Here is a 25754-nt window from a genome sequence, read left to right as displayed (position 1 = left end):
TACAGAAATGGCGCCACCTCAGGTAAGAGAGCAAGTGCAACGTCCTCCGCCACTGCTTCGCCAACTCCCAACAATGGGGCCGTTAGATCTCGTTCGATGTCAGTGTTTCCATTAGCAGGGTTTCTTTTGTTTTACCTTTCTCTCTAGCTGAAAATATAAGTCTGCGGTACGACACTATATACCGAAGTCCAGGACGTTTCTTCTGAGCACAAGAAGAGCTGGTGATTGTTCTGTTGGTGCTGTCAAATTATGCTGTGTCAATTTTAGCATATCCGACATGAGATGCAAGCTACATTGTTTTCAACTATCTATAGCCTTCTAGCTTTGCGTCCATACTTTTCTAAATTTTTAGAATTTCTTGTGACCTATGCGAGTTCTCTCAAGTTCAATTTATAATGACGAGTCGAAAAGTAGGTAATTTTCGTCCACAGGTTGATTTGATACTTGCAAAAATCTCCTCTAGAATGTGGCCATAGAGATCTTTCTGTTTATATACTCCGTGCTCGCCGCGGAGATGAGGGGGACCTTTTCTTTTTTTTTTTAAAAAAAAAACAAAGATTAATGGCTAGAAACTGATATGATCCTATCTATCATTCCAACAAGTCATATTCAAAAGCTCATGTAGTATGCATATAAGAGCTACCATAAAGTAAAGTACAGGACGATCGCCAGGAAAGCAGTAAGCAGTACAGCCAAAATTTACATGTCGTCCAGGTCATCAGCGGCCTTCGAGCCACCTTTCTGCATATCGGACATCTCATGCTCTTGCCTGTGGTCCGGGCCAGCCCGCTCGCCAGCCGACATTGCAATCGCCTGGCGGCCAGTGTCGGAAGACTCGAGGAACTCCCGCAAGCGGCGCTTGCCTTCTACCAAAGCTTGCGCAGATGCAGCCTCCGTCATCTTCAGCATTGGGCCCCACAAGTTGAGTGTATAGGTGATATACGCTCCGATGGCGCAAACGAATAGCAGGAAGAAGTAGGCTGGATTGCGGAGAACTAAAGAATAAGTTAGCATAAATTCGAAGATTACTCATTAGAGAAAACTCACCAGCCCAAATCTCGTTCCAGCCCAGGGCCAGCAGCAGGCCATAGAAATACAAAGGAACTTGAGTCATACCGCCGATGGCACTCCGCTTAGCCTCCACGTAGACGCCATCCGCGGCCTTCTTGAACCGCACAGTGAGCTCTTGGCGTTTTGAGTCACTGAGGATTGTCATTTCCTCTTCAAGGCTCTTGCCTTCGTCTTCATCCACGCCTCCGATGGGTGCCAAATCCTCTTCATCCGCAGATGTCGCGGTGCTAGGGGTATGTCCAATCCATCGGTCAAGTGGGGGCGGTGCAGTAGTCTTCTCCAGACGGAATCGGGAAAGAAGAGGAATCACGGTCAAGGTAGACTCACGGGCACGAGTATAAATTCCCTCGATATCATCTGTTGGGCGCCAGATACGCGGCACACCGGCCTCGTCGTAGCGGAACTTGTCCTCGAAATTCTCACGAAGCTTGAGAAGGAGGTTGCCCTCGGTCATTTCCTCGTCGATCTTGGCACGAAGCACGCCCCATGACTTACGACGGAGACGCCACAGTCCAACATCAACCTCATCAAGGCTGGCATCGAAGCTGCTAGCACGATCCGTGAATCTGCGCTCGGCGTCCAGCACAGTATCTTCGAACAGATTCCAGATGCGGTCCCAGAAATCTTTCTCAGTGGGCTTCTCTCCGTTCTCGGGAGCGCCACCACCAGCTCTTCCGGAGCCCAGGGCGTTGAACTCAATGCCAATTGATTCGCCCAGCCGAGATTGCACCCACCGCTCTACACGGGTAGCCAAACGTCTCATTTCATCGCGGCGCAGTCGCGCACTGACTTCAGCCAACTCTTTTTGGTACAAGCCCAACTCTTGTTTATAGTTACTCCAGGAAGCGCCGTCAACCACGGTTGAACGTGCAACCTGCTCGAATTTTTCAATCGCAGCCTGGGCTTGCTTCGAAACAATCTCAGCAAAGTCGTAGCTATTGCCCTTCTTCTGACCATCCTTGACGGTGGCCGTGACGGAATCACTGAAATCGCGAATTCCGGACTTGTGGGCTGCTGAAAGCTGACCAAGGAACAGTGCCTTGAGGCGGGTATCAACCTTGCCCTGAAGCTCGGCACTCTTCCGTTGGTAAACACCTTTGTGGTATCTGCTGGCTTCCGTCTCAAAGCTCTTCAGGGACTTGGAGCGCGCACCGCGCATGGCCACACCCAATCCGCCGAGAACCTCGGGTGCACCAAGACGGACCGCCTCAGCTTGTTTGTCTTCAAACGCAACGATCACCTCATCGAATCCAATCATGACTTCGCGCAGAATCTCATCACAACGGAATTGTGCGAGCAACTCCTGTTGTGTGGGCAAATCCAAGTCCTTGTTATTGACAATTTGGTCCCAAATGCTTTCCGCGTAATGGGAGAAGCCGTCAGCTGGGATGCGACGGTGGTATTCTGGCAGGAAGACACCACCCTCGGAGAACTCGCCCCTGAGCGCGACCTTGTTAGAGTCCCGGTGACCTTCTCGGAAACGTAGACCAAGCTTCTTCGTCTCTGCCACAAATTGTTCAGGCTGGTAACCCTTGTGGGGAAGTCCATAGAATTGGAAATCGAAGTAGTCGTGGATTGATGCCTTCTCGAAGCCAGCAGGCTTTGATATTGTGTCCCAGAGACGGCCGAGGTCTTCCAATAATGTCTTCTGCAGGTTCTTAAGTGGTGTTGTGCCGATGAAATCACGGATGACGAAGAATAACAGTGAACGGTGAGTAGTACTGCAGAGATATTAGCACATATGATATAAGAGACAAAACAAAGAGGAAGACATACTGCTTATCCTTCAAGAACAGCTGCAAGTTGACCTCGAACACGGTCTTCAACAATCCCATGTTGGCTCCCTGGTACAATCCCACCTGGTGCTCCCAGATGTTGACGATAAGGACCTCACTTGTCGCAAGTGCAAACAGCGCACTCTTGCGCTCAAAATCTTGATCCTCGCCTCTCTCGCGGCCATCGGTTCCCTCAACATCCATGACCAAAATGTTATCTGCCATGCGCTCGGCTGCGCCAATTTCGCCCTGCTTCTTGTTCTTCGACAGCCAGATGCCCTTGGTCGTTTGTCGTCTTTCCTGGTCGGACATCACGGAGAATTCGGTTCCAAAAAGGTTGTTGAGCAGTGTTGACTTTCCGGTGGACTGCGAACCGAACACAGAGATGAGATGGTAGTTAAAACCAGCCGGCGTAACATTCTCAAGGGACAAATACTTGGACAAGTTAGGACTATAATGAAGCGGTTAGAATTAGAGACCGCAAAAGAGACAGTATCCGGGCGCGCTAGGGATCATCTGTGTAAAGGTTGGTCATACTTGAACTCCTTATCCCCATCAATTACCTGCACGCCATGCTTGTAGGAGGCGGCGTCGCCTTCGGCGCCAACCGAAGCAAAGTGACCATTTGACATGATGGATGGCGCAGTTGGACTCCTTTCCAACCCCGAGGGGCGTCGTTCGGTCATATTGATCTCAGTGCTCTGTATGTGGGGGGAGGTGTTGTGGCGACAGGGAGTTGAAAGAGCAAAGATGGGACTGAGGGCTGAGGACTAAGAGACCATGCAAAAAGTAGTTAAAAAGGAAGCTAGGGACCAATCACAGGGAAAATTGGAATAAACAGGGATCACACGGTCGTTTCACACGAGTTCAATGTCATGGAGATGATCCCGAGGTCAGTGTCCTCCAAACATTACATAACCCCCTATTGGGCCCGCAACGTCACACCTACTCCGTAGACCACACAAGACTTCATCTTTATCGCTTCTTTTCATCCAGAGCGCAAGATTTAAGATACTATTCAGTCATTTTTATTGCGTCTAGCTTGTGCCAGTACATCTTCTATAGGTGATGCGATCTGACGGTAGGAACAGCATCAGCCCTTGAAAAAGAGGCAGAAGAGGCGAAAGTGGCGGATCATTCTGGGCATAGAAAATTCCTTTGAGTCAATTAAGATATGTCCATAATGCAGTATCAAGTTGATAAGAATAAAGATAATATAAAGAAGAGGTGGAGGGCTGAGATACAGGTGCCCGCCGAATTATATTTCGCTTTCTACCGTACAGATGGGAGATTCGTTATAGATTATCATAATATACAGGTTTCCAATAAACACCAAAAGGAAATATATGTGATTCAAGGCGGAGGCACTCCTGGAGGCCGAATATCTGACGGTGGCACTCCATCGAACCAGTTCAGATCCCAGCCCTGGTCGAGTCCAAGGTCAACGTTGGGATTCGGCCACATATATTGACCAAAATCATCAAATAGTCCACTGAAGGCGTTGAGTTCCATACCGATGTACGGATTCGCGGGTGCATCACTCTGGGGTACCTCACTTCTTGGAAGCCACGGGTTGTCCGGGTATCCAGGCCCCATGCTTGGTGTGAGGGAACTATGGTTCATGGAATCTGCACTTGCAGATGAACCTTCCGGATCAGACATTGGCGGTGTATAGAGTTGGGTAGGACATTGTCCTGTCAAAGAAGCTTCCGTTCCAGGCGTATCTGTCACAGTGGATGCTTGATCTTTACTTTTGGTAGCACCCCTGGAGAACTTGGTGCCTGCGCCTACTGTGATAGTACCGAAGTATGGCACGGTGATCTTGCAGCCTGAAAAGTTGTGTCTGTCCTTTTTGAAGTTTTTAGTGTCAAAAATGGCGCCTAAAATGTTTGCTGACTCGCCAGCAACTGAGCCTCCTAGCTCTGTTGCCGCCCGACGAAGAGTCTCGACGAGATCTTTGACCAATGCCCAGTCTTCCTCATCTTTTTCCATGCTGTGATCAGGGGTCTCGTCGGAATAGCCTTCTAGGTGGATGATCAGAAGCAGACCTAGCGTGAAAGCCAAAAAGTCCAGCATTTTGCCTAAGTAAGGTTTTGTGGTGGACCGAAGAACTTTGTAGAGGACTAATCCCTCTCTCGCGGCCTCAAGCGCGATGCAGTGACTGGGATAAAATTGAGGGTCGATTGGAGACTTCAACATCAAAGGAAGATGGAGAAGTGCCCGCAGTAGCTTGAGCATAAATTGCAAGGGGACTCGCTCGATGTAATGCTCCCACTTCTCATTCGGAAAAGGTTCTGCAGCCCTGAAATGACTTGGCATTGATTTCCAAGAATCTTGCAGCTCTTGGTCCAAGTTCATTGTTGCTGCGAGGGTCATTTTGGATGGATCTTGGTTACGATCCACCATATGCCCCGTTGTAATGCCAATGCGCAGAAGGTATCTCTCCGGAGCCGATATATCTGATTTGAGGCGTTGTTTTATTTGTGGCATAAAAAATGCCTCCGCTATTCCATAGGGCAGACCCAGAATCAGACTTAATGATCGATCCGAGGTGGCGAGTGAGCACCAAATTTTTAGGCGTCGATCAAAGAGTGTATCTCCCGGCCTTTTCGTCTTAGTTGAGAGGTGCATTCCAGCTAGATGGGCAAACTCAATCGCTCGACGATTTACCAGCCAGCCTTTTCTGAGCCGGCCTTCGGTTAGGTGAATCTTGGAAAGCAGCATCTGTGATTCTATGCCAGGCAAGGTAGCCGCAAACTCATCGTCGCGCACAATCAAATGGTCTACCACATCGACACATTGATTGTGGAACCTACCCGGTTCAAATGGCACACTCAACGTGCGCCAATCGAATTCGGGTGGTGCATGGACTGCACTAATGCATAAACACATCAACGCTTTTGCGACTTCGGCAGGGGCCACCAATTCATCGCAACAACGATCAGTGATATTAATTTTGTTTTCACGTCGATCAAACAGCTCCGGAAAGTGATCCTGCCACACAAACCAATGAAATGATGCATTGATGATCTTGTTCATGTCTTCTCTGGGAGGAAGGAGAGATAAGAGCTCTGCTCGAACGGCTTGTGCTTTTGGCGACATATCCTTGATGCCGGTAAATTTATCATTGCTTGATGAGTCCTCTTGACGACTGACGAGATAGTTGTCGAAAAGTTGTAGAACGGGTGCATCTCGAATCTGGTCACTGGATGGGCCTAGTTCGTCTGGTTCAGTCGCCAGTGGCTTTGAGTGGGCTGTTATACATTGCGCCTGTTGAGTTGCATCATGGCGCTCACAAGGTGGGGTAATTGTGCTCTGTCGGTCTAATCGTTTAGTCAAACCCTCTACAATATTCTCCAACTGAGTCACTCGCTCTCGGAGACTGTATGGCTGTTCCGCTTGCTGGGAACCTGATCCCGATAGCGGAGGGGTGATGATAGTATGCTCTTGGTCGACACATTGCATTCCTCTGGATCGACATTCATTACAAATGCTCGGGCGATCAGGGTGGAATGTGCATCGAATCTTACGTCGCCGACCTATAATAGCTTTGTGTTAGTATAATTGAATATAATAGCTCTTTTCCATACATACACTCTGTACAGCTCTTGGTGCCTTTTCTCATTCTCTTCCGCGCCGGTCCTTGGAGGTCTGCCCAGGAATCCATGTTGACCACAATCACAAAAAAGATGAACGTATAAGAGCATGTGTGTCGTATTGGTAAACCGAGGAGCTAATCAGATAAGAGAAATCGGTTTGTATGCAGTTAGTGGAGCATCATCGTACAGTGGCGAGAGATGGTCTTCAGATGAAATGACAAGCTGACGCCTCGAGAAAAGGAAAATTTGAAATAGAGGACCAGCTCAACTTAATCCCACGTAATCATACAAATAAAGCTTAGAAGAATCAACGGTAAAGGAAGTCCATCGACCGTTGCCTGTCACTCTCATACTTGCTCGTCCGTCAAGTTCGGCCGAAGGGAGGCGGTCAAATTTTCGCCCGGGCCAATCAGGAGCTGCCAAATTTGTATGCGGGAGATCTAGAACTCCGGTTGATATACACCGTACAAATATAGCAATTTCTACACAAGGCTGTTGAATATAGCAGAGATAATTTTACATCAGGAACTGCTTGCTCTGTTCTTTACCCCGTGCCCAAAGATTATGCACCTAGCAGCGTACATAAGTTGAAATTCAGTAAACTTGAATTGCGATTATGTATGAATTTTGAGGACTTGAGTTGAATACATTTTCACGGGAGTGGAGAAAAAGAAGATCTGAACTAGTACATGGACACGATTCAAAAGATTCGAGCGAAAACTCCGGATTGCCCCCGGATCCCTCGTGCTGATCAATGATTCCCGCGCTTTAAGATATAAGGTGCCAAACAAACAAGATGGAAGGAAAGGGTTTCATAATACAAGGGTCAAGCAGACTGCATGACTATAGGAAGTGGGCGAAGCGTTTACTCCTCAACGACACGGGTGATCAGACCAGTGGCGACGGTACGGCCACCCTCACGGATGTTGAAGCGCTGGCCGGGCTCGGCAGCGACGGGGTGGTGGGTCTTCAAGATCATCTCGACATTGTCACCGGGCATGACGCGCTTGGACAGATCACCGTCAGGGAAGCTGAGATCGCCGGCCTCATCTAGATTATAGTTAGTATCCGTATATCAAGATGACATCAGATCGAAAGTTATGGAGTTGAACTTACCGGCAGTGCGGATGTAGACCTGGGGGCGGTAGTTGGCGCCGAAGCCAGTACGGCGACCACCCTCCGCCTCGGTCAGGACGTACATGGAGACAAGGAACTTGTTGTTGGCCTTGGTGCTGTTGGGGGCAGCGACGACCATACCGCGGCGGATGTCCTCACGCTTGACACCACGGAGCAGGAGACCGGAGTTATCACCAGCGCGGGATTCGTCGCAGGACTTCTTGAAGGTCTCGATATCGGTAACCTTGGTCTTGATGGGGTTACCAGTGTCGGTGGCACCGACAATCTCAACCTCGGTATCCTTCTTTAGGAGACCACGCTCGACACGACCAGAGACAACGGTACCACGGCCGGGGATGGAGAAGACTTCCTCGACGGACATGAGGAAGGGCTTGTCCATGTCACGCTCGGGAGTGGGGATCCAAGTATCGACAGCGGTCATGAGCTTGTCGATCTGCTGGGTACCAATATCATCGCGGCGGCCCTCAAGAGCACAGAGGGCAGATCCGAAGATGATTGGAGTCTCCTCACCCTCGAAGCCGTAGGAGGAAAGCAGCTCACGCATCTCAAGCTCGACGAGCTCAAGCATCTCAGGGTCCTCGACGGCGTCGACCTTGTTAACGAAGACAACAATCTTCTGGACACCAACCTGACGGGCAAGCAGCAAGTGCTCACGGGTCTGGGGCCTGTTGTGCAATTTTTCGTTAGCATACTCTCAATCAGGTATTTAGGAGTGAACCCCGTACATCTGACCATCGGAAGCAGCGACAACGACAATAGCACCGTCCATGTTGGCAGCACCAGTAATCATGTTCTTAATGTAATCGGCGTGACCAGGGCAGTCGACGTGGGCGTAGTGACGGTCCTCAGTCGCGAACTCAATGTGGGCGGTCGAGATGGTGATACCACGCTTGCGCTCCTCGGGAGCCTTATCAATGGCGGCATAATCGAGGAAGTTGGCAAGACCCTTAGAGGCCTGGTGCTTAGTGATAGCGGCGGTCAAAGTGGTCTATGGCGGATATGTTAGATTCGCTGGTAGTCTGCCGGAAGAAGTCGCGAGTAGCATACCTTGCCGTGATCGACGTGACCAATGGTACCTGGAAACTAGGTTTAACACTGAAGTTTGTTATGCGGGATATGATGAGCCATACCAATGTTAACATGGGGCTTGTTACGCTCGAAAGCAGTGGCCAAACCACGGCCGGCGACCTTGTTGCTGAAGACATGGTGGACGGGGTTAACGGCAGTAGGACGCAGCAGGGAGGACCGGCTGGTGCGCGCCAAAAGGTTCAATGAACGGGAGATGCTCGACATCTTGCCTCGGTTGAAACAGAAACGATGAAACAAGAAGAAAAAAAGAAAGATGATACAGATAGAATCAGGATGGAGGAAGAAGCCCAGATCAACATCAAATTTTAGGGGAGTGTTAGTCAGCCGGTTCGACCAATCATGGGTCTTCAATTGCGGAGGTCCAAAGAATATGGTCTAACATTACCCGTAGACATCCATCACTGTTGCTTTTAGAAATATCAATTTAAAGGGTATATGATGGGAATTGAAAGATTGGAAGAGATTGTTCACTCAACCTGTGGACAAGCCCAGCAGTTCAATGCACCGGACAAATTGCCGAGCATTGATCTTGTTTCATATTATACATTCGGTCAAGTGTTATACAACATCTGATATACACTGAGCGCCCTACTCACTGCCTTACTTCTCGCTCTTGGCCTGTTCCTCTCCCTGAACCTTATCCTTCCCTTCCATCTTCACCTTCCGCGCGGTAATCTTCAACTGCTTTCCCAGCTCTCCTTCCATTTCGCTAGTTTGGCGGGCGCCCGCAGCCTTGATGGTGTCGAGCACTCCCTGTACAGTTTGCTTGATCTCCTCCACTGTTGGGGCACGCTTGCGCTTTTTCGTAGTCAAGGTGATTTCCACCTTGCAATCTTTCTCCAAGAATTTCGTAAGTTGTTTCTTGCGGTGAGAGAAGTCGTGCGCGTCAATCGCCCAGTTTATCTCCATTTGCTTGATTATAGTGCGGTTCTGACGGGCCAAGATTGTTCTAGCCTTCTCCTTTTCCAAATATGTCCTCCTGTGAATAATTTTGCAGAGTGGTAGCGAGTCGTCGTCCTCTTCTTTCACCTGCATAAGGAAGTACTCGGCATGGTCGAATGATTCAAGAACATCCTCTAGTCTTGTTGGAGGATCCAGAAGATTTTCTTCGTTCACCAGTTGGACGAACTTGGACTTGATAGCGGCGTTCCTCAGTTGTTCGACGGGCGGGCGGTACTCTCTTAGTTCTAAGCAATGCGATTGTTGAAAGAATCGGAACTGGACACCATTTCGAAGCGGTTTGAATGGAAGAACGCCAACTCTGGAGGTGCGGAGAGGAGAGAAAAAGATCTGGCGGAGAACTTGGGCGGATGACAAGGGGCCCCGTGTGGTATTCATGTTTCCGCTTTAGGCAAATATACAAAAGCAGAAAATTGGTGATCAATCCAAGGCGAGAGATGCAGGATGAAAGCAGATGAGATAGCTATGGCAGTGAAATATGGGGAAGTGAATCGCAATGCAAATATAGCAAACACTTAGTAATCTACCCTATTGCGGGCTCAAGAGCTCCTTCAGCCATGGAACTGGATAGATGCTGTAGAGATTGTTTTTTCGAATTTTGGTTGTTATGGAAGGCTTATATACAGCGAGATATATCAAATAAGTATCATGGAACAAAATATCTCTCTATATTGATCCTGGATATGTGTATTTATAAGGTATCCTTGATTCCATACAAAAAGTACAGTACGAAAAGTACACGCATGCAGAACGCCACATCTGCGCCACAACCCTGAAACCCTTAATCTCCTTTCTCTTCTGACAATTTTCCCTTTTTTGACACTCTATCCATTTTCTTTTTTGGACTGGTTCGGTGTTTTGGAGGCTCAATGGTTGCTTGCTTGCTTAAATCTTCTTATCAATCCATACGGTCATTCATTCCTGCGCCAGTGACTGATTACGCCACCTGTCACTGTACCGGCTTATAATTCGACCATTGCTCGCATGTCGACTGGAGTCGACAATCAGCCCCATAACAGCAAACCTGACGATCTAGATTCGGTCGCTCGCCATCGCTCCTTTTCCCGCAGCAACGGTTCCGTTCCTTTGCAGTCAATCGACCCCGGTCAAATTGACAAACAACCCGCCAATATGGCACAAACCCAAAGAACGCGGTATTTGAAGACGGGCGCAATCATTGCCTTCGTCTTCATGGTTTTGGTCTGGCTCTCCCCGTCTAAGTCCACTGTTTCTAGTTTCACCCACGGTATGTGTTCGTTTGCGCGCGATAGCACTTTTGTGAAACTAATGTTTGGCAGAACAACCCCCTACAAGCAATGGCGCCGCGACTTCGCAAAAGTGCACCAAGCCATTCGATTCATCCAAGCCTCTTATCCAGTATGCCCTGATGATCGATGCTGGAAGCACCGGGTCTCGCATTCACGTCTACCGATTCAACAACTGCGGCTCCACCCCCGAACTCGAGAATGAGGTCTTTGAACAAACCAAGCCCAAGCCGGAGGGGTCCGGCCTCAGCTCTTTCGGGGATGATGCTGAAGGCGCCGCCAAGAGTCTTGACCCTCTCATGGAGGTTGCCCTAAAGTCGGTTCCCGAGGAGTACCGGTCATGCTCCCCCATTGCTGTTAAGGCCACCGCTGGACTTCGTGTTCTGGGCAATGAAAAGAGCATTAAGATTTTACAGGCTGTCAGGCACCGTTTGGAAACCTCCTACCCCTTCCCAGTGGTGTCTGAAGAGAAGGGCGGTGTCCAGATCATGGACGGATCGGACGAAGGTGTCTACGCTTGGATCACCACCAACTACCTGCTGGGCAAGATCGGTGGCCCTGATGAGACCCCCACCGCTGCTGTCTTTGACCTGGGTGGTGGCTCTACCCAGATCGTCTTCCAGCCTACCTTCGAGAAGAGCAAGGCCGGTGGTATGCCCGAGCACCTCGCCGCCGGTGACCACAAGTACGAACTGAAGTTCGGTGGGCGCGAGTTCGAGCTTTACCAGCACTCTCACCTTGGCTACGGACTAATGGCTGCCCGTGAAGCCATGAACGCTGTGGTCCTTGAGAACATGCTTGCCCACAGCCCCGAGGACCTCGCCTGGCTGAAGCAACCCATCCCCAACCCTTGTATTGGCCCTGGAATGAAGAAGGAAGTCACCGTCAAGTTCCCCGCTAATCACCCTCTTGGACCCAGCGTCAAGGTATGGATGGCCGGTCCTGAGGACAAGTCCATGGCTGCCCAATGCCGTGGCATTGCCGAGAAGATCCTGAAGAAGAGCGGTGATTGCAAGCTCGCACCCTGCTCCTTCAACGGTGTGCACCAGCCTTCCCTCGCGAAGACCTTTGCTCGGGAGGATGTGTACATATTTTCCTACTTCTTCGACCGCACCGCCCCCCTTGGCATGCCAGAGTCTTTCACTTTGGAGGAGCTTCACCAGCTGACATCTGCGGTCTGCGCCGGTGAGAGCCAATGGAAGATCTTCGAGGGTGTTGGGAACGCGCTGGAAGAACTTCGTGGCCGTCCCGACCATTGTATGGACCTCAGTTTCATGATGGCTCTTCTGCACACCGGTTACGAGTTGCCCCTGTCCCGCGAAGTCAAGATCGCCAAGAAGATCAAGAACAATGAGCTGGGCTGGTGCCTAGGTGCTAGGTTAGTCTACCTCCACCCCCAAAAAATTCTTTATCTCTTCTTGTTTTATACTAACAATTCTTCAGCTTGCCCCTCCTGAGCCAGGAATCTGGCTGGACTTGCCGCATCAAGGAAGTGTCGTAAACGAGACATTGAAGTAGAACACTTATTCTTTTTAATAATGACATTCGGCCACAATCTATGATGGGTTCGTGCATATAGAGATCCGCGATATGTCGCTTATTTTTCTTGTTTTTTTCTGTCTTTTATTTAGACTTCATTTTTGGCGGCTTGCATAGGAAATGTACGAATGTTTCATGTTCACACAATTGATTTTTCCCCAATTTTACGAGAGGAAGAAAAAGCCCAGCGAATAGACCCCAGAATATAAGACGCTAATTATGATAACATGGGGCCGCAATATGCAAGTAATGTTAAGCTAGTAAATTCAACTTTGGATCAAGAAAAATCACTCGATCAAAGGTCATGGTTGCAAAATGTGGAATCAGACAACAGGCTACTCCGCCATCTCTTGAATAGAGGGCTTATCAGCCTCCGCCTTTTTACCCTTCCTACCCATAAGCTTTCCAATGATATCAGAGTCATCCTCTGCAGAACCATTAGTCTCTTCGGTATCGCTCTCATCATCACTAGAAGAATCGCCATCGCGCTTCTCTTCTAAAACCCCGAGTCCGAGATCCTATCCAGAATAACCATTAGCAAACCATCGATTTCAACATCTCATAGTCAAACATACCATCTCGATATAACGCCCCTCATTACCCTCCGCGTTATCAAGTATCAGATCACTAGCTCTCCCGGCCTCTATTTCTTTCTGCAAGTCCTCATTGGCGCTCTTCATTTGCGGCAAGAAAGCATTGAGCCTTGACAAGATCCCTGAGTCGCCTTTCATTCGACATATGCGCGGCTTAGGGCGCCCGCCGATATGTGGTAGAGACGAGTCGGTTTTTGTTTGTGCGGTTGAATCGCCAGCTCCATTCAGCTCCCTGTCTGAGTGCTCTTCGTCTCCATTTTCGCTTTCGCTGTCATCCTCGGATGACGAGCCGGAGGAGGACGTTGGGTCGGAATCGGAGTCTTGGATGGAGGAGTCGCGCTTGTGAGAAGCGGTGCGGTCTGTGAGGTTGATTGTTTGAGGGTTGGATTCGCTGGTGACTGCGTCCGCTTTTGTTGTTGGTGGAGCCATAATTTGGTTCGTTTTGGGGTCTTGATTTGCTGAGTTCGCAGAGATTTCTAGATTAATACAATGCGCACAGGGAATCTTTGGGCCGATCAAGGAGTGGTGGAAAGAGATTTGCGTTTATTGTGAGAGGAAGTGGCCTCTCCGTGTCTTTAATATGGAAATTTCTGTCTGAGGTGTGGAAGAAGTCGAAACAACTTTTGAGATTGCAACTTTTTTTTGAGTGGAGAAACCGATAACAGATAAGAATTATCTTATCGGTCACTCCAGATTCAACTTTAAAAGATTCGATCTTGTAGATGTCCACGAATGTTCCCATCTTTACAAATGCAGGTAACAGGGGAAATGCGTTTCAGGCAGTGTATCTCGTTCCTTTAATCGTACATGGTATTATCTGACAATGTTTTCAATGGGCAAGCTGTCAGAATATATCTCATTGATCCATCGTGGCGTGCTCCATGTCATCAGCTCCTGTTCCTTCTGCGACTGCGACTGCGACGACGGCTTGGACTTCTGCGTCGACTTCGGCTTCTGCGCCGGCTAGGGGTTCTGCGACGACTGCGGCTTCTTCGTAGACTAGGACTTCTTCGGCGAGTTGGACTGGGCCGGCGAGGTCGGCGCTCATCGGTGTCCTTTACTTTTACTTTTTCTTTTTCCTTCTCCTTCTCGGTGCTGAATCCGGGGCTTTCTTCTGTTATCTGCCCTGGTTCTTTATCTTTGTCGTTATCGTCGTCGTTGTCGTCAGCCTTATCGTTGTCCCGTTCAAAGACAGGCATATAACGGTCAATGTCGGTTCCCCTTGTTCGTTGATCTCGCTCCCGATCTCGCTCTGGGGATCGTACCCGGCGGCGCGGTGACTTGCTCCGGTTGCTAGTTGATGGAACGTAGCGATCAATATCTAGAGTAGGTGAGGGTGAGCGACGCCTAGAACGTGAACGAGGGCGATCACGATCACGACCCCGAGCGCGGGAGCGCGAGCGACTCCGTGAGCGTCGACTTCGGGATGTTCGGCGCACTGGTGATCGAGAAGCCCGAGCGCGTTGAGGACGGTAGTTGTCGTGTTCTCGGTCTCGGATCCGGCTGCGGTCACGGCGACGGTCATTATCCCGGTCTTTTGACCGCGATCGATCGCGGATTCTGTCTCGGCCAGCACTACGGTCGCGGTCTCGCAGTCGGCCTGCAGATCGACTGCGACTGCGACGACTTGGTCTGTAGCTTCGATCACCCCCTCGCTCATCTCGGAAATCGCGGTAGCCACGGCGTGCATCCATATCACGATCCCGGGACCTCACAGACTCCCTAGAACGATCCCGGCGACGGTCTTTGTCAAGGATGGATGTGCGCCGGCGCCGTGAGCGACTATGGCTTCGGTCCCGTGTCAGGCGTCGGGACCGATCACCTCGGTCTGCAATTGAGCCGCGCCTTGCTTCGGAGTTTCTGGATGGGCTGGCCGCCCGTGTGGAGTTGTTAGAGTACTTTGAATCAATGAGGCTCTTGGGTGGTCCCAATGCCGAGGGCTTCAGCCCATTTTCAATAGCTTCGGCCTCTTCGAAGTCGAACTCGGGCTTCTGTCGAGCTTTCGCTGCAAGTTCTTCGCCCTCTTTCAAGAGCATTTGCAAGGCAGCCTCCTCGAGTGATTTCTCATCCACCGGTATAATTGGAGTGGGTGTCGGATCATTGGACTTCTCGGGCCGTGAGTCTCGGGGTCTAGGAGATAAGTCACGATCCGAGCGATAGGCCGGAGAACGGTCGCGGAAACGGTCTCGAGTTCGACTGCGGTCACGATCCCAGCCCCGATAGCGATCCCGATCCTCTCGCCTTCGTCTCTCGTATCTTTCGTCTCGCTCTCTTTCTCGCTGCTCATCAAGGGCTTTCTGCTCTTCACGTTGGCGCTCACGTTCAGCTCGCCTCTGTTCGTCGATTTCTTTTCTTCTGGCTCGGTCCTCTTCGTCTTTTTGGCGTTCTAATTCGCGCTTTTTTCGGCGTTCTTCGTCCTTGATCCGCTGTCTTTCGTCGTCTATTTCCTTTTGTTTGCGCTCCTCTTCGCGCCACACTTTCTCCCGCTCCTCCCGTTGAGCCTTGACGTAGACTTCGTAGTCTGCATCTGTCTTGCTTCCTAGCTCAGATTCACGAGCGGCAACTTCCTCGCCGACTTCATCACGTCTGATGTCACGAACGGAATTAAGAATGAACTCCAGGTGTTTGGATGCTAGTTGGTCGATAGATTCCTCCACGCTTTTGTAAACATCACCACGGTCAACAGCACCCTCAATCAGTGTCGCTGCTTTTCCCCTTTCACGGGAGAGTAGTGCCGGCTCGCGGTCGATTTCTGATTCAGCAAGTGCGATCAACTTGTCGGTAAAATCGGTTCTGGGTTGCTATTGGGATAGGGTTAGCATTGAAGAGAAGAAGGATGCATGTGCAATGCATTTGGATTCATGTTACCCCATCATTGAAGTCGGCCCATATTTGTTTGCGAACGCTGTCAAAGCCACCTTTCTTTTTGAACGAATGTAGGAGTTTATCAATGACCGCATGCTGCGCGGCAGACAAGGGAAGGTCATCGGTCTTGAACTTCTTGTGCTTTATGCTTTCAATGTCAATAGGCCGTTTTGCCGTAGATATGACATCCTCCATGCCCTGTGAGGTTTCCATTGCTTCATTAGAAGCCATCGTTACTCGACTTGGAAAAAGCCCTGGAGAGATGGAGAGATTCAGTCGCGCGAACGATAAGCGATAACAAGGAGAATGGAAGAATGGTTGTTCCGTGATTTGGAACTGCGGCCCGCTGATTTGCTTCAACCTCGTCTCTCCTGTGCTATTGCGACGGCAACATCCCAACTCCGCCTCCATTAACTCCGGTCGCTGTGGTGTTGAAATACCCAAACAAAACACTACCTCTTTGAACTTTTTTCGGATACTTTCCGACCCTCAAATTGCAACTACAACCCCGCAACCGACCGCGATCATGGTTCACAAGGTGCTTTTCTGGAGCGGCTTCGGTATGTGATATTTCCCTCTACGACTTTCAATGGTCTGCAATACTGCTCGGCTCGGCTGCAATTGTGTTGGATTTGCCATTGTTGATATTGGAACTAATCGCATCGACTCCCACAGGCATTGCCGTCCGTTTCTGGCAACTCGGTATCGAGATGCGTCCCATCCTTGCTAAGGAATCCCTCTGGGTCTACCCTCTTTTCGCCGGTGTTGGCGGAAGCTTCGGCTACTGGCTCCAGGGTGTTGAGAGCAGACAATTGAAGATGCTTGCACAGCGCCGCGAGGCTATCCTCGAGAAGCGCCGGCGGCGGGATCAGCGGGAGGAGAAGCCCGAGGGTGGTGTTCTGGCCGCTGCATCATAAAGCAGATATCTGTGATGATGGATAGGGTCATTGTGTCTATGCGTTTTTCTATTTGTACCAAAATTCAACCGGTTTGATATCAGCATTTGGGTCTTAGCATCTCCTGGTCATTTTCTGCCACGGATGCATAGGCATTATGTCCTCAGTTTATTCTTCAAAATTTTACTAGGAATACCGCCTTCAAATTATTTATCTTCAATTTCACGGGGTAGAAACCCGGGGTACACTGCACAATAATAGAACGTTCCCACCTGGGCAGCCCTGGAGGCCTGATCTGGATTATTAGTCATCCAGGAGCTGGCGCCTGGCGGGCAGGTTCTCCGGGGTCGTGTACATCATCAACTCCGCCGTAGAGACAAACTACTTGTACTGCGCTCGTCATTCATTTGTGATTTCTATTTGTTCTCTCTGTGACTTAGTTGAACTTTCCGGCCTTTCTCGGGTCTTTTTTCTTTCTTCTCGCGATGCTTATCGTCGTTTGTCTTTTGAGGTAGAGGTCCATGCCGAGACCCTGTGGCATAGATGGATAACCGCGGCTCCTTCTTCTTTTTCCTGCTGGTTTTCTACCTCCTTCTTAGCTCTCAGTCGCGCCCGCCGCTACTTGATGAAGATCGGCAACATCAGCGCGAGCTTGACCGTGAGCGACATGCGCTTCGGCTGATGAATGGGTCGAAATATGGCGACTTCGACCCACCTGCCAATAAATGGCTACCTTTTTCAGGGTTAAGAGGGAATGACAGCTATGCTTGGAATCTTCTCCCGCAGGTCCAAACCCGCGCTCGCCACCAGTTGCAATCAGCTGTGTCAAATGCTGGACTAGAACCTCCAAATGGTCTAAAAGACCCCACGGTATCACCCACCTTGAACTTGACAAAGCTTGTGCTTCCAGTATATCGCAACGCAACAGGGAAGCTTCGTGGCGATTGGGTTCGACAGAGCGATGGTGCGGATCGGCGCGAGCCCCTCAATACAACTGCTATCGCCGAGGAGCACGAATATTTCACTCATGAATTCAGCCACAATATTACTGGCAATGGAGGTACCTTCTACTTTGATCTGGAAGGAGGATCCGGCGAAGAACTTCAGATGGGTAATGGACTTGTGAGGGAAATGCGAGCAAGCTTAACGGTTGAGAGTGAGGACTTCTGGGGAAGCACCTGGTACCTTCCTTTGCTGGGTGTGCACTTCCCGGAGACTGGAAGCATCGTTCTAAGTACATCGAGCGAGAAGTATGGTGGAATTTTCGCGCTGCCCCACCTGATGCTTTCTTCCGATACTTATGAACTATCCCATCAGCTTCTTGTGCAGTCGCTGTCAGATGCCATCTCGGAAAAACAGAATCGACCTTCAACCCTACTCCCTTGGTCCTCTTTGGCAGGCACATCACAGGTCGAATTTCCCTCCCCAAACTGTGAACATATAGTCTACCTCCAACAGCATCCTGTCATGGTGGGAGATGCCCCAGCTGACAGGTTACTTTTGGAGCGTATGGAGCAAGAACTCAGATATCCGACGGGAGCACCGATCCCTAGTCCTCCTCTTATGGTGATGTCTGCCGTTGTCTTCTCCCCAGACTGCGGGTATATACTTGAGACGAAGGGGACTCCTGATTTCCCGCCTTCTGATTCGCTATACTTGACTGGACCGAAGCAAGAAGAATACGGAAAATATGCATCGCGTCTCATTTTGGTCGTTTCCGGTGTGTTTGTCGCACAGATCATGCTGCTTTTGCGCCAAATCAAGGAGGCTTCCACTCCTTCGACACGGAGCCGAATCAGCTTCTATACTATCGCATTAATGGCGCTCGGCGATGCATTTGTTTTAGCTTTCATGGTTATGGAACTTTATGCTTCAGTTTCCTTTTTGGTCTTGACCACTGCATCATTCTTGGCATTCCTTTCAGTGAGCTACATTGGAATGAAGTTCATGATGGATATTTGGGCAGTGCAGGAACCGGAGAGACGAGAGGAAGATCGTCCCTCCAACCCCCCAGCTCCAACTACGCGCCCAGGAACTTTACCCTTGCCTGTCACTGCCCCAACAGTGCAAGACTCGGGGGCCACCCCAATCATTTTGCCACCCGACCAGGATGCTCCCGCTGATGAGTTGGATTCGCCGCCGCTGCTAGCCACACGGACTACACCTCCAACTCCAAGACAAATACGCAGCGATGTGGGCGCAATGTACGCGCGCTTCTATCTTGCATTGTTTGGGTTGTTCTTTCTCTCGGTTTGGGCTTCTCTCTTACCGAGACGTCTCGGCTCGATATACACACGTTTCTTGGCATCAATCTATCTATCCTTCTGGGTGCCCCAGATCTACCGCAACGTGATACGAAACTGCCGCAAAGCTCTTCGATGGGACTTCGTTGTCGGCCAGAGCGTTCTCCGACTTTTCCCGTTCCTCTACTTCCTCACAGCTCGCGGAAATGTACTTTTCATCCGACCAGATTACACAACTGCATTTGTCATGACTGGATGGGTATGGCTTCAAGCCTGGATGTTAGCCAGCCAGGACATTCTTGGCCCGCGCTTTTTCGTGCCCCGTGGTTGGGCACCTCCTGCATATGATTATCATCCCACATTACGAGACTTATCCGGAACGGACGAGGATCTCGAGGCTGGCGGCGGCGATCTGTCGATTGCATCCCTGCGGGCCGATGAGCGAGATCTGGTCAGTGACGCTAAGGACGATGACAAGGAACGAAAAGACCGCAAGAAGGCCATGTTTGACTGTGTCATCTGCATGCAAGATATTGAGGTGCCTGTCCTCCCCGCACCTTCCGCCTCTGGTGGAAGTAGCGTAACCGACGGGGCATCTAGCATATTGAGTCGCCGGTTGTACATGGTTACACCTTGCCATCATATATTCCACACTGCCTGTTTGGAAAGCTGGATGAGACTTCGACTCCAGTGTCCGATATGCCGTGAATCCATTCCCCCTGTATAGTCTGTTACATTATTCTTCACGAAGTTTATTATCGTGTCCATAGGTCTCCCGCTTTCCCGCTGAAAATTGTTTTTGATATAGCTTCGAGTAGATATCACCATGGACATATGAGCGTGGACACTTTACGATCAGAATATCAGAACAATAAACATTTGCTCAAACAATAATCTTGTTGAACTGTATATCAATCCACGGGGGGATCGATGAGTCTAAACGCTTTCGTTGAAGGAAAATCGGTCACCATTTGGCATACATGACAATATAACATCGAACTAAAAAGAAGATTTCCACCACATCCGGACAACCCGGCCTTTATAACCTATTCATCATGATACAACAATCTCTAGATTCCAGAAAGCTAAGCATCCTCGATGGTGGCCTTGTAGGCAGCCTCATCAAGAAGGGCATCGAGCTCAGCAACATCAGCGACCTCGATCTCAGCAATCCAACCATTTTCCTCGGGGCTCTCGTTGATAGTCTTAGCCTTGTCTTCGAGGACATTGTTACCAGCAATGACCTTACCGGCGACAGGCGAGAGGACATCGGAAGCAGACTTGACGGACTCGACAGCACCGACGGGCTCACCGGCAGCAACCTCGAGACCTTCCTCGGGAAGCTCGACGTAGACGACATCACCCAGGGAGTGGGCAGCGTAGTCGGTGATACCGATCTTGGCTAGAATGTGTGTTAGCTACCCCGCCGCGTTGTATAACCATTCCGATGGGCCCAATGGGTCGACGGTGGATGTATGAGGTCAATTGACGGGGACTCACCAGTCTTTCCGCCGTCGGCCAGCTCAATCCATTCGTGTGACTCGGTGTACTTCTTCAGCTGGGCTAGAATTGCAAATTGATGCGCCGTTAGTGAACTGTGACATCATAGAGCTCTGAAGAGCATGTTTTGGGTGTTTAAAGGCCTTTTTTCCAGTCGCAATGACTTCAAATGCCTTCTAAGAAGCATTGTATAACATTGGGGGTGCATAATACTCACAGAGAGGGCTCTGGGAGAAGCTCCTGGTTCCCCGCGGGAAACGGAAAGCGGGTGAAGCCTGGCAGATGGGAGCAATGGGCTTCTGGGCAAGGGCCCGAGAGGCAAAGGGACGAATGGCGCGAGCGACGGCGGACATATTGAAGGTTGAGCAAAAGGGAATTGAAGGTGTGGGAAGGAAATGGGAAGAGGGGAGAGTTTAAGTAGAAGGGAAAGGTGATGCCCTTCTCCGGCGGAGTTTCGTCGACGCATTTCCCTGATAACGAACTTGCCAAGACCTTGATAAGGAATACGCTAACCTCGTCGGATTTTGCTGGCATCAATACGTTCATCGCCTTATTGTTATCAAAAGGGTTTGCGCGCCACAACTCGATGCCATGTTGTATGAGCTGATTGCCATTGTATGTACTTCTTTGATTGAACTTGAAATGATCGCATAATTGTTCAGATTCGCTAACCTGTCGTGTTCTTAGGTCCGCCCGGGCAGCCTCACTGAGGTGCGAGAGTACGTCTGAATTAACATCGCGGTCGTTATCTAGAATTTTCATATACTCATGCTTTATATTCAGAATCGCCCGTAATGCCGGAACCCAAGTCATCCGCTCCGGCGGCGTCGTCCGCGGCTACACCAACTGGGGCGCCTTCCGTCTGCCTAAGGTCACCACAAAACATCAAGCCCGATACACCGACGGCCACCACTTCATCATGCGTTTCGACGCCTCTGGCTCCGTCCAGTCGTCTATCCGCCGTACTCTCGGTCTTGATCCCCGTATGATCAACTTCTCCGTCGTCAAGCTCGGTGACAAACTCGAAGAGATTAAGGATGTCCCGGGCAAGGTTGAGTGGAACAACGTCTCCACTATCACCGATCAGATCTCATCTGCTGAAAAGACGGTTTAATGAAAGGCTGTTCGATTGTTGATATCAGAATCAGAAGCGTGGACTTGGACTTGACTTGGATTGCAGCACTTTACTTTTTGTTTGTATTATTATGGCACGGGCATTGGGAACTGCCACTCGAAACTATCAGCACAATCGGCGTATATTGTGCAACATACCAGTTTGATCTACAAATATATTTTGCGCTCTCGTCTCTCTCGGGAGGTCGTCAGTCGCCCTTAGTCTTTCATTGAGGCCACGACCAATGGAACCAGTACTGCCGAGGCTATCTCTGTGTTATTACTGAACTACATATACGTTTCATAAGGAATTTGTTGCCCCTTGGGCACTTTCATCTGATTCGTACCTATAGATTTGGGAATGCTAAATCTGAACAGTCCGGTAAGAAGTGTTCCTGTATCTCTCGACCGACCCGTCAGGTCATTTTGAAGGCTGCTGCGAGGCGGCTATGTCTGTAAATCCGACCCTATATGAGTAGTCATGATGAGCTCTTCATATCTCACAATGCTGCATATTTCAAGCAACAAAGCAGGACTGTAGCGTGTGACCGTTGAAAAGCCGAGGCACCGGTCGGCCCCGTCACTAAGTCCGGGGTATAACCCAATCCCCATAGATCGGTTAACAATTTTCTTCAACTCTACACATCAGTTTCAACATACACATATACGTCCACATTAGAAAAGAACACTCTGTGCAACGTCTGTGTTCCGTAATTTCCAACTCATCTATCAAAATATCGGGGGAAAGGAGAGAATCGACCATCGGACACGGAGGTCGGCATTGTTGATTGGACAGGTACCATCGGCCCGCAAACCAACCGCATACCAGAGCCACCAGTTCGGGAACGTCATTAGAAATTACAGGAACAAACGACAAGGTGATCGCGTCTGTCTCTTTTGCGCTATGTCTCCGCGACGCGAGGCCCCAGATGACGGGGATAGTTGGACGTCCCCGCATTCGTTCGTTGAATTGATGGCACTCGAGCGACTTGAGGAGATTTCAATTTCACACCCGGATACGGCAGTTCCAGAAAGAATCGAGCGATTTCGCTCGCTGGCAGCACCATACCCCCCTGGTCAGGGAACACGCTCGTTTGGCGGACATGTCTATGCTCAATCGGCTTATGCAGCTTCCAAAACCGTCGGTCCAGGATTCGTGGTTCATGTAAGCCCTCAGCAAAATCAAGTGTTTGAAATGGACCTAAGCTGACTTATTGCAGGATATGACGGGGACATTTATCTTGGGAGGGCGTGTGGACACGCCTTACGTGTACACAGTGCGGCACATCCGCGACGGATTCATGTATAGCACACGAGCTGTCGATGCGCGCCAAGAAGGCAAAATCTGCTTCTCGTGTATATGCTCTTTCAAACGCGACGAAAGACAAAATCTCTTCGACCATCAGCCAACATCAGCACAGGAGCGCTTCGACTCCATTCTTTCGGCAAAACGACCAGAAGACCAAGCGGTCAGTCCGAGCGTTGATGCAGACTGGTGGATTGACAATGTTCGTCAAGGCAATATTACCGAGCTTGAATTCCCCGGTCTGGATGTGCGCAAGGTTGATATGCAAGGTCACAATCATGCCGAGGATGTCAAGCAGCATCCTGAGAGGTATCGTCAGCTGACGCAATATCGGCTTAAAGGATCTCCAGATGAGGATCCCAATGCTACTCTGAGCCAGATCCGGGAGAGAGAGGAGGCAGGCGACTATGATAATTTATATGCGTGTGCGCATATGTATTCCAGTGATAAGAACTCGCTTCTTTTGATCCCGCGCGCATTGGGGATCAAGAATTGGACTGAAATGGCCAGCCTAACGTTGACTGTTATTTTACATCGACATGCGGAAGCAATGCGTATGATCGATTGGAACATGGTTGAAAAAGGCGATAGTGAATTGCCGAAGAAATGGTTCGTGCAAGAAGGGTGGACGCCGCAAGCTGCTCAGAATCGAGCAGTGCATGAAAGTCATCTGTGGAGCCCTAATGGAGCTTTACTGGGGACTTCCTTGCAGGATAGTATGTTGAGATTGAGGAAGTTGGGCAAGAATGCGAAGTTGTGAGAGCGTTCTTGTATATGCTGGATGCTTTAGACTAGATGGTTGTACATATTAGGAAGCCGCAGCACTAACATACAATAAATTTCCACCAATCCTAGCCATTAGATAAGAAGCAGATGCACTGAATCCCATGAGCTTGTTTGTAGTCAGCATTGATAGGCATATAAGGTTGACAACTGAGCCTTTAGATGTATATTTGACCCACACCAAACCCCATATGTGCACAAGTTTTTTCTCCCTCATCTAGTTTCTCTTCTTTTTTTTCTATTCTTTTGATTTGTCCGTGCTTCAAACTCTAACATTACAATATGCGACCTCTGTATCCTCACTTTTACATGTGGTATGTACGAACAGATCGGGGGCTGCGCCCCAGTATCTGGCAAGAACAGCCTCGACAAACTCAACTCCAAACCTCCATTGCCTGCTTTGTTATGGAAAAGTGTTATGCCTTCTGCCGAGACAAGAACTCAGCAAACTCATCAAATAGTCTAGCTTTGAAATCGTCGGCGTCTTACATAGGACTCGTTGATAATGGTACATTAAATAGCTTTGATTCTGGGCAATATGAAGTTTTGACTCATGAAATAGCCTGTGCAGCCTTTTTTTTTGTTTTTGTTTTTGTTAATCCATGGATAATCTGTGACGTGGCCAACGCAGTGATGAATATACCCAAGGTTGGGGGTGTTTCGAGGAAGGATTGGAAAACATTAGGGCCTGAATCAAGCGCAGTAAATATATAGATGTAGAACGTCATATTCTCAATCGAAGAAAAGCATCCCAACATTTTACAAAGCGCCCACAACAAGGGTATTATATATTATTTGTACAAGAAGGACTCAAATATCCTCCCCAGATATATTAGCATGCTTAAAGTACTTCATCCCAACCCAAGCAACCACAACCCAAACCCACGACATGACAGCCGTGAGAATAATCAGCGCAGGATAATACCCAACAATAGGCAATGTAGGATCATCCTCCAACTCCGGCGGTGCATAAGGCGTTTCACCAACATCCCAAGCCCAGCTCCAAACCTCAAAGCAACTGCCAATCCCCACAACAAACACCAACCACGTAACGACCAGAATAATCCAGCCCCACCACTCGGTCTCGGAGTAATCCCAATCTACAACAGGACTACTTTTGATCTCAACAGGATGTGTGACTAGAGGCGAGGACTTAGGTCGGTGAACGGGTCTGTACGTTGTTGTTTCCGGCGCGAGGTTGAAGGGCTCCGGGCCAGAAGACGGAGTTGAGATGTGGAGGCTTGCAGCGGCGCCTTTGACGCCGCCTGAGCTGGGAGCAGGCGAACTTGTATTGGTACGTGGGAAGGAGACGAGTTCCTCGTCGTCTGTAGCTGTAGCTTCGGTGTGGAGGGCATGTTGCGCGAGGCCGTGGCGGCGACGCGTTATCGAGGGTCGGACTGGTTTCTGTGTATTTGCGCGGAACCAAGGCGGGCTGTCGTGATCTTCTTCGGGCTCTTGGTCGCGCTTGGGCTCGCGCGCGCGTGTGGGCCCATTATTGGGGGAGAGCTGGGTCTGTAGGTGCGAGGGATGGAGGTCTGCGGGGCGGATGGATTCTGCTTCTGCGCGGAGGGCCTCGGCGGCTTTGGCGGCTCTTTTTTCGCGGGACTCGAGCCTTGTACCTAGCAGGGCTGTTTTGCGGAGTGATCCGCGGCGGCGTCTTGTGCGGCGATGTGCCATTGCGGTAGACATTGCTCGGTGGCTTCCTTCGCCTGGACCGTGTGCGATGCCGGTGCGGGTGTCGTCGTCATCGTGTTGCATGTCTGGGTGGCGGTTTGAAGTGTTTTGGCTCATGCGAAGGAAAGATAGTCTGGAGAAGAGGGAGCCTGAGAGGCCTCGTTTATGACTGCTTGTGCTGCTGGATCGCGCGCGAGTTGATCCTTGGACTGCGAAGTCCGCGGTTCGCTCGTCATCGTCCATTGGCGCAGGTGGAACCGGAGACGTCAGCTCGGATATTGATCCACCAGCATTGAAAGGTCCCACTGTTGGATACTTTGTTTTTGTTCCAGGTGATTTTCATGAA

At 49.9% G+C, this 25754-nt stretch overlaps 13 protein-coding genes across 13 annotated transcripts; 5 read left to right on the top strand and 8 right to left on the bottom strand.

Annotated features, from left to right (window-relative positions):
- Positions 1 to 699: 699 nt before the first annotated feature.
- On the bottom strand, positions 700 to 3532 carry sey1 (dynamin-like GTPase SEY1; the record flags this gene model as incomplete). Its single annotated transcript, XM_057247479.1, has 4 exons — positions 700 to 995; positions 1048 to 2792; positions 2848 to 3297; positions 3384 to 3532. The coding sequence occupies 4 exons, from the start codon at positions 3530 to 3532 to the stop codon at positions 700 to 702; spliced, it is 2640 nt and encodes an 879-aa protein (XP_057092828.1).
- Positions 3533 to 4199: 667 nt separating this feature from the next.
- Positions 4200 to 6513, bottom strand: N7529_011952 (uncharacterized protein; the record flags this gene model as incomplete). Its single annotated transcript, XM_057247478.1, has 2 exons — positions 4200 to 6385; positions 6441 to 6513. 2 exons carry the CDS (start codon positions 6511 to 6513, stop codon positions 4200 to 4202), a joined length of 2259 nt encoding a protein of 752 aa, XP_057092827.1.
- A 797-nt stretch (positions 6514 to 7310) lies between these two features.
- N7529_011951 (translation elongation factor Tu) lies at positions 7311 to 8875 on the bottom strand (the record flags this gene model as incomplete). Its single annotated transcript, XM_057247477.1, has 5 exons — positions 7311 to 7495; positions 7562 to 8247; positions 8308 to 8570; positions 8630 to 8658; positions 8713 to 8875. 5 exons carry the CDS (start codon positions 8873 to 8875, stop codon positions 7311 to 7313), a joined length of 1326 nt encoding a protein of 441 aa, XP_057092826.1.
- Positions 8876 to 9271: 396 nt separating this feature from the next.
- N7529_011950 (putative translation initiation factor IF3) lies at positions 9272 to 10009 on the bottom strand (the record flags this gene model as incomplete). The annotated part of the gene is made up of 1 exon (XM_057247476.1): positions 9272 to 10009. The coding sequence occupies one exon, from the start codon at positions 10007 to 10009 to the stop codon at positions 9272 to 9274; it is 738 nt and encodes a 245-aa protein (XP_057092825.1).
- A 606-nt stretch (positions 10010 to 10615) lies between these two features.
- N7529_011949 (guanosine diphosphatase) lies at positions 10616 to 12397 on the top strand (the record flags this gene model as incomplete). The annotated part of the gene is made up of 3 exons (XM_057247475.1): positions 10616 to 10877; positions 10930 to 12274; positions 12340 to 12397. 3 exons carry the CDS (start codon positions 10616 to 10618, stop codon positions 12395 to 12397), a joined length of 1665 nt encoding a protein of 554 aa, XP_057092824.1.
- A 373-nt stretch (positions 12398 to 12770) lies between these two features.
- N7529_011948 (NOPCHAP1/New4 family protein) lies at positions 12771 to 13457 on the bottom strand (the record flags this gene model as incomplete). The annotated part of the gene is made up of 2 exons (XM_057247474.1): positions 12771 to 12953; positions 13011 to 13457. 2 exons carry the CDS (start codon positions 13455 to 13457, stop codon positions 12771 to 12773), a joined length of 630 nt encoding a protein of 209 aa, XP_057092823.1.
- Positions 13458 to 13884: 427 nt separating this feature from the next.
- On the bottom strand, positions 13885 to 16124 carry N7529_011947 (BOD1/SHG1 domain-containing protein; the record flags this gene model as incomplete). Its single annotated transcript, XM_057247473.1, has 4 exons — positions 13885 to 14051; positions 14294 to 14321; positions 14468 to 15829; positions 15897 to 16124. The coding sequence occupies 4 exons, from the start codon at positions 16122 to 16124 to the stop codon at positions 13885 to 13887; spliced, it is 1785 nt and encodes a 594-aa protein (XP_057092822.1).
- A 295-nt stretch (positions 16125 to 16419) lies between these two features.
- Positions 16420 to 16810, top strand: N7529_011946 (putative NADH-ubiquinone oxidoreductase 14 kDa subunit; the record flags this gene model as incomplete). The annotated part of the gene is made up of 2 exons (XM_057247472.1): positions 16420 to 16453; positions 16569 to 16810. The coding sequence occupies 2 exons, from the start codon at positions 16420 to 16422 to the stop codon at positions 16808 to 16810; spliced, it is 276 nt and encodes a 91-aa protein (XP_057092821.1).
- Positions 16811 to 17332: 522 nt separating this feature from the next.
- dscA (ubiquitin-protein ligase dscA) lies at positions 17333 to 19759 on the top strand (the record flags this gene model as incomplete). The annotated part of the gene is made up of 1 exon (XM_057247471.1): positions 17333 to 19759. One exon carries the CDS (start codon positions 17333 to 17335, stop codon positions 19757 to 19759), a length of 2427 nt encoding a protein of 808 aa, XP_057092820.1.
- A 358-nt stretch (positions 19760 to 20117) lies between these two features.
- N7529_011944 (glycine decarboxylase subunit H) lies at positions 20118 to 20885 on the bottom strand (the record flags this gene model as incomplete). The annotated part of the gene is made up of 3 exons (XM_057247470.1): positions 20118 to 20434; positions 20533 to 20595; positions 20750 to 20885. 3 exons carry the CDS (start codon positions 20883 to 20885, stop codon positions 20118 to 20120), a joined length of 516 nt encoding a protein of 171 aa, XP_057092819.1.
- A 238-nt stretch (positions 20886 to 21123) lies between these two features.
- Positions 21124 to 21646, top strand: N7529_011943 (mitochondrial 37S ribosomal protein bS6m; the record flags this gene model as incomplete). The annotated part of the gene is made up of 3 exons (XM_057247469.1): positions 21124 to 21147; positions 21220 to 21251; positions 21316 to 21646. The coding sequence occupies 3 exons, from the start codon at positions 21124 to 21126 to the stop codon at positions 21644 to 21646; spliced, it is 387 nt and encodes a 128-aa protein (XP_057092818.1).
- Positions 21647 to 22549: 903 nt separating this feature from the next.
- N7529_011942 (acyl-CoA thioesterase) lies at positions 22550 to 23711 on the top strand (the record flags this gene model as incomplete). Its single annotated transcript, XM_057247468.1, has 2 exons — positions 22550 to 22810; positions 22866 to 23711. 2 exons carry the CDS (start codon positions 22550 to 22552, stop codon positions 23709 to 23711), a joined length of 1107 nt encoding a protein of 368 aa, XP_057092817.1.
- An 833-nt stretch (positions 23712 to 24544) lies between these two features.
- Positions 24545 to 25651, bottom strand: N7529_011941 (PIG-Y family protein; the record flags this gene model as incomplete). The annotated part of the gene is made up of 1 exon (XM_057247467.1): positions 24545 to 25651. The coding sequence occupies one exon, from the start codon at positions 25649 to 25651 to the stop codon at positions 24545 to 24547; it is 1107 nt and encodes a 368-aa protein (XP_057092816.1).
- Between the last annotated feature and the right edge of the window lie 103 nt (positions 25652 to 25754).

Source organism: Penicillium soppii (assembly GCF_028829465.1).
Source record: "Penicillium soppii strain IBT 18220 chromosome Unknown utg000010l, whole genome shotgun sequence".
NCBI classification, from domain to species: domain Eukaryota; kingdom Fungi; phylum Ascomycota; class Eurotiomycetes; order Eurotiales; family Aspergillaceae; genus Penicillium; species Penicillium soppii.
The sequence above is the reverse complement of the archived record's forward strand: the minus strand, read 5'-3'. Positions and strand labels throughout refer to the sequence as shown.